Source organism: Mus caroli, chromosome 16 (genome assembly GCF_900094665.2).
Source record: "Mus caroli chromosome 16, CAROLI_EIJ_v1.1, whole genome shotgun sequence".
Lineage (NCBI taxonomy): Eukaryota > Metazoa > Chordata > Mammalia > Rodentia > Muridae > Mus > Mus caroli.
This window is the reverse complement of record NC_034585.1, coordinates 10287370-10294316: the sequence shown is the minus strand read 5'-3', so window position 1 is coordinate 10294316 and position 6947 is coordinate 10287370. Positions and strand designations below refer to the sequence as shown.

General features: G+C 42.4%; 1 protein-coding gene across 1 annotated transcript in view; it reads right to left on the bottom strand.

Annotated features, from left to right (window-relative positions):
• Positions 1–6947, bottom strand: part of Rrn3 (RRN3 homolog, RNA polymerase I transcription factor) — a 36919-nt gene that overhangs the window by 18216 nt on the left and 11756 nt on the right. Inside the window, exons 7-9 of the mRNA XM_029470738.1 lie at positions 6058–6131; positions 4999–5097; positions 1947–2039 (exon numbers count right to left, since the gene is read on the bottom strand). Of these exons, the coding sequence (XP_029326598.1) occupies positions 1947–2039; positions 4999–5097; positions 6058–6131 (266 nt within the window). The remainder of the gene's footprint in view (positions 1–1946; positions 2040–4998; positions 5098–6057; positions 6132–6947) is intronic.

Genomic DNA, 6947 nt, shown 5'->3' with positions numbered 1-6947 from the left:
CGACTAAGCCATCTTCTGCTACATACGCAGCTAGAGACATGAGCTCTGGGGTTACTGATTAGTTCATATTGTTGTTTCACCTATAGGGTTGCAGACCCCTTCAGCTCCTTGGGTGCTTTCTCTAGCTTCTCCATTGGGGGGCCCTGTGTTCCATCTTATAGATGACTGTGAGCATGCACTTCTCTATTTGCCAGGCACTGGCATAGCCTCATACGAGACAGCTATACCAGCGTCCCTTCATCAAAATCTTGCTGGCGTATGCAATAGTGTCTGGTTTTGGTGGCTGATTATGGGATGGATCCCAGGATGGGGTAGTCTCTGGATAGTCCATCCTTTCGTCTTAGCTCCAAATTTTATCTCTGTAACTCCTTTCATGGGTATTTTGTTCCCTATTCTAAGGAGGAACAAAGTATCCACCCATTGGTCACTGAGAATTGGTCCCTCTTCTTGATTTTCTTGTGTTTTGCAAATTGTATCTTGGATGTTCTATGTTTCTGGGCTAATATTCACTGTGTTGTTTGCCAAGAATGCACAGCCTTAGCCAGGCGTGGTGGTGCACGCCTTTGTTCCCAGCTGTCAGGAGGCAGAGGCAGGCAGATTTCTGAGTTCAAGGCCAGCCTGGTCTACAAAGTGAGTTCCAGGACAGAGAAACCCTGTCTCAAAAAAAGAAAGAAAGAAAGAAAAAAGAATGCACAGCCTCTCCAGTCACAGCCCCAGAAACAATGTCCAGGAGTCAAAGGTAGCAGAGCCATGGAGATTCTCAGTGACTGTAGTATATGTATCTCATCTCCAGAATCTACATGGGAGAAGACTCCAAACAATTGTCCTCTGACCCATGCTCCCATGTGCCACTTCCAGCCATACCCAGAAACAGGCTCTCACTTCGCTCCTCCCAGCTCTCTTGCTCCATGATACCTGAACTCAACAGTACCTCAATTCAGCTCACACTTTATAGTCAGTTGACCTCCACAATACACATCATCCCAATAAGAGAGTGCCGACTGTAAGGTATCTAACTGACGAAACATAGAAACTAAGCCCCAGAGTGATGGCTCGGCTGGATTCTATTCCACATGGCAGCTCACACCTGTCTGTAGCTCCAGTCCACAGCAGCTTCTGACACCATCACACAGACGAAACACCAATGAACATAAAACAGGAACTAAGCTGGGACACTTTATGCCTGCTGTTTCCTCAGATGCTGGTGGCTCACAGAAACAATGAAAAACATTTGAAGAATGAAAGTGAAACAAATTTCACCAAAAACAAACTTAAAGTCTTAGACATAAGATAAGGTTACTGCACTTATCTTAAAGGGCTCCACCAGCATCTTACACAGGCAGTAAATAACATGTCAGCACTGGGCATATTACCTACCTGTAATCCCAACAACATACTCATTTAAGAAGGTCTGTGAACTCACTCAAGTCTGTGAAAATATTTGTTTATTTATTTATTTATTTGCCACAAGTATGTAAGCAGGCACACATGTGCACACGTATGTACAGGCTGCTTAGTTTCCTCTTCCTTGGGACTGCTGCCCACCTCTGAGACAGAGTCTCTAACTCTAGACCTTACCACTTATTCCAGACTGGCCCAACTGGCATGCTGGATGCCTTCCTGTGTGTGCCTCACTTATGCTAAGACTCTGAGCACAAGTCACTGCACCCAACATGTTTATCCAGGTTCTAGGGGTCAAACTAAGGTCCTTATAAACACAAGACAAGTACTCTGCCTGCACAGCTGTCCTTCCAGCCCCTCCACTATTTTGTCTTAACAGAAATCCTTGAAAAGGCTAAGCCAGTAGCTGTCTTTCCACACTCAGAAGTGATAATAAAGCTCCAATGGATACTTCTGTTCGTAGAAATGCTAAAAGGACAAGAATCAAAATAGAAGATTAAAACAAAGGCATTTAACCATCAATGTCAAAACACAGAGACACTGACCATATTAAACAGTCCTTCTGTGGTATCTGTCCCACCACAAGTCTGAGCTGCTTTCTCTTCAGCATCTTCAATATCCTGCCGCGATACACTCACCTACATCACAAAAAATAAATGAAAGCATTTAAAAATACAGCTATTTGTAGCTGAAAATTGATCTACTATATATATATTATATTGTCTTTTGAGACAGAGTCTCTCCACATGGCCCAGGCTGTCCTGGATCTCACTTTGTAGACCACATTGGTCTCGAACTCATAGAGATGCCTCTGCAGCCCTAGTGCTGGGTTTAAAGGTGAGTGTCAATGCACCAGGCTCACTGCACTTACTAAAGGGCTCCATTAGCACCGTTTAACACTACACCACAATGGTGGTACAAACTACCACTAAAAAAACTGAAAAGTTATAAGGCAAGTCCTTCACCAGTGTACCTAATAGAGATGTGGTGTGAGACTCTAGGCAGCCTAAGCACAGTGACATTCATTACATCTCTTTCAAGACAAAGACATATTGTAATGTGGTAGATATGTAGTCACACTATTCAAATCATGGTTTTTCTTACTGCCTATGCATGATCCTTACAGAAATACTTGAAAATATTCTTTAGGAATATAAGACTTCACAGGGCTTATGTATACAGGGAGCCAGACCTGTAACCCCAAGCAAGAAACTCCATCTCGCCAGGCGTGGTGGTGCACACCTTTAATCTCAGCACCTGGGAGGCAGAGGCAGGCAGATTTCTGAGTTCGAGGCCAGTCTGGTCTACAGAGTGAGTTCCAGGACATTCAGGGCTACACAGAGAAACCCTGTCTCGAAAAACCAAAGGGGGGAGGGGGGAAAATCAAAAGTTAACAAAGATAAAAAATATTAAACTTTTCTCCACTAAGAATTCTATCTTGCTGGGCATGGCAATGCATGTTTTAATCCCAGCACTCAAGAGGCAGAGGCAGGCAGATCTTTGTGAATGCAAGGCCCACCTGGTATAGACAATGAATTTCAGGGCAACCAGGACTACACAGAAATGCCGTCTCAAAGAACAGCGGCTGGGGAGGGGAGAGGGTGTGTACTCCTTTAATCTCAGCACTCAGGAGAAGGCAGAGGCAGGCAGATCTCTGTGAGTTTGAGGCCAACCTAGTCTATAAAGTAAGTCTAGGACAGCCAGGGCTCGGTTACAGAGAGAAACCCTGTCTTGAAAACAAAAAACCTAAACAAAACAAAATCAAAAGAAATAGTTGTAGAATTGTAACTCCTCAGGTTTTCAAGTATTCCAAAAATCAAGTCTTCTACTCAAGTATTCAAGCCCTATTCAATCTGCAGTATTCACTGGCAAACCATCTCAGAAAACACCAAAAACTGTTATAATTTAAGAACTTTTTAAATTTCACATGCAAGAGCTAAAGAAACAGCTTGGCACTTAAGAGCACTGACTGCTTTTCCAGAAGACAAGGGCTTGATTTCCCAACAGCTACATGGTTGCTCACAACCACCCCTAACTCCAATAATAGGGAATGCCTCTACTGACCCCCCCCCCCGCCACATACAATCAATCAATCAATCAATTTTGCATATTTTATGTATATACATATGCATGTGTGCATGTATGTAAGAGACCTAAATTTATACACGTTTATGGGGGCAGGCCCAATGTTATCAGGAGTCTCCCTCAGCTGCTTTCAACCTTATTCACCAAGGCAGGGTCTTTCAGAACCTAGGGTTGCAGGTAAGGCCAGTCTAGCTAACCAGGTAGCTTTGGAGACTGTTTTTGCTTTCCAAGCACTTTCGTAGGCCACAACACCCACTGCAAGTTTTCATGAGCACTTTCCTTGCTGAGCCATCTACACAGGCCAAGTCCAAGGACTTTTGCTTTGCTCATCCTTGATTGTACTAACCAGAATCTCTCTTCTTCCAGATCCTCCCAACATCCACAAATTAAGTTACCCCCCACTTCTGACCATTCCTGCTCCCTGTCCTGACTGAATTGTTCCACTAGCTTATTCTTAGCTCTCTAGCTACAACTGCTCGTAAGTGTTGCAGGAAGTGGTTTATTGCTGTGAAGAGGCACCATGACCACAGCAGCTCTTATAAAGGAAAACATTTAACTGGGGCTGCCTTACAGTTACAGAGGTTATAGTCCATTATCATCATGGTGAGAAGCATGGAAGCATGCAGGCAACATGGTGCTGTAGAAGTTCTAAATCTTTTTTTTTTAAAGATTTACTTATTTATTTTATGTACATGAGTACATGAGTAGTTGTCTTGCCTTCAGACACACAAGAGGGCATCAGATCACACTGCAGATGGTTGTGAGCCACCATGTGGTTGCTGGGAATTGAACTCAGGACCTTTGGAAGAGCAGTTAGTACCACTGAGCCATCTCTCCAGCCCTAAGTTGTACATCTTGATCTGCTTGCAGCAGAAAGAAAATGTATCCCACCCTGGGCTGACCTTGAGCATAGGAAACCTCAAAGCCTGTCCCCATACTGACACACTTCCTCCAACAAGGCCACACCTACTCCAACAGGCCACAGTTCCTAATGCCACTCCCTATGGGCCAAGAATTTAAACACATGAGTCTATGAGGGTCACACCTATTCAAACTACCACAGTAAGTACTCTCCAACTAGCCCCTACCTGCAACTAAACCTGTGCAAACTGGAATATGTATCTTATACAGCCTTTTCCCTTTTTGTTTCTTTATAAACAAAACAAAGCCTGACCTGTTCCCCCATATATTATCCATAAGAATTTCAAACATAAATAGATGCAGAATCTCATTTCAACATTCATTCTGGGCCGTCTTCATACCACATCACACATACAGCCCCATCAGGCAGTCTAGCTCACAGCACTTCCCTCAGTGCACCTCTGCCCTTGATGACTGCTTACACCTTGTCCCTAACCACAGACTGAACTGTCTACAATTCCCAGAAAATAGGCCAAGTTCAAAAAGTAGGACTAGAGTGAAGCAAAGATCTGGACTGTTTTCCACATGCAAATACATAGTCATAAAATCCCATAAAAATAGAGGAAAAAATTTAGGTGATCTGATACTTACATCTAACTTGAGTAGCTTTTCAATAACAAGCTCCAGAATTTCACGCCTCAAAGTTGGGAAATACAAACTTATCCTTAGTAAGTTATGAACATAACATTCCTAAGCATGAGACATAAAAAGGTGAATTCAGCACAGAGCTTCAGAATATAAGCAAAACAGCCATTATAACACTTTTATTTTAAATACATAGATAGAAAAGTTTCTAAACTGCACTCCTCAAATCTCTATATGCTGAGTTAGTCAATCTAGTCATCCTCCCCATCAGCGTTTCTACTTAGTAACACACTATTAACTTCTGATACCTTTCTTTCTTTTACTCATCTATGCTGCTGAGGATCAAACCCAGGACCTAGGGGTGCTAAGCAAGCACTGCCACCGAGCTCCATCTGCAGCCTCCCTGGTAATTCTTGTGTGTGTAAGCATTCAACACGAAAGCTTTTCTGAAACGGATTCTGTCCATGACCTGTACATAGTAATGACACTAAGAACTGCAAGGAACTAGACACTAGGTGTGGTAGCCCACACCTATAACCCCAGCACTGAGGATACCCTGGGGCCAGACTGGGCTACAGATTAAGGTCCTATTTCAAAAAATTATAAGAAAACAATATGAGGAATATTCTCAGTCTTCTCTCTTGATGTTTTTGGGATAGGATCTCACACTACAGCTCAGGATGGCCCTCGAACTTGCAGGATTACAGGCCTACACCACAGCACTCAGTGAAAGTCTTGAGTTTAAACATCTAAAAAGGTATTTTTAAGATATTAATATTAAGGGCTGAAGAGATGGCTCAAAGGTTAAGAGCACTTGCTGCTCTTCCAGAGGATCCAGGTTCAATTCTCAGCACCCACTCGGCAGCTCACAACTGTCTGTTAACTCCAGTTCCAGGGGACCTGATATCTTCACACACACACACACAAGCAGGCAGAACACCAATGCACATAAAATAAAAATAAATCATTAAAAGAAACTTTTAAGAAATTCAGAGTAATAATTGACAATAATAATACCATCTAAAATAAAGTCACAAAACTATCTTTCCAGGAAAGATCTCTTACCAGTGTTCTCTCGGACTTCCTCACAAAAGGGAATTTCTCCACCAGTATTGACATTAGAAACCATGGTGTCCTGTTTTAAAAAAGCAACCCATGTCAACTGACTTTCTAAGACACTGGTGTTCACAGATTGAGCAATAAAGACATAAAAGGCAAAAAAGGCTCCCTGCCTCAGGCAAGTAAACCCAAGTCAAGAGAACCTCAGAGAAAACTGTCAAACAACTCACAGGAGAACATGCTTTCTTAACTGTTATGACAGCAAGTCAAAAGGCAAGCTTTTCTCCTACGAAAGTTTAACAGACTTCAGTTTAAACTGTAAAACAGGAATCAGTGCATAAGTATATTAAAGAGGCAAAGTATCATTAACTTGAGATTTTTTGATTAAGACAGGGTCTCACGTAGACCAGGCTAGCATCAAACTGTGTGTAGCCAAAAATGACTCTGAATGCCTAACCCTCCTTATCCCCACCTACACAGCTGCTGAGACTCCATATATGCAATACACCACCCTCCAGCCACAACTTCCCCTCTTTAGTTAACAAAAGCAACACTGCCAAGGAAATCCACAAGCCCACCGAGCTTTTTATAAGTGATTTCATTATATGGCACAGTGCACATGTACATACTGGATTTCAGTAAAAGTATTTAGATACCGTATCCGTTGAAGATAAAAGTAAAATACCAACTTCTATACAAAACAGAGGTAGGACCACTATGTGTAAACTAAATATATATAGTTAAACAGGCATGAGATGATTCAGAGGGAAAGACATTTGCATCTTAAGTTTGAGTTCTAGCTACAAGGTGGCAGAATGGAGCCTAGTCTGATAGATGTCTTATGACACACTGAACACCTGTGGCCTACACACAAAGTACATTTTTTTTTTTTTTTT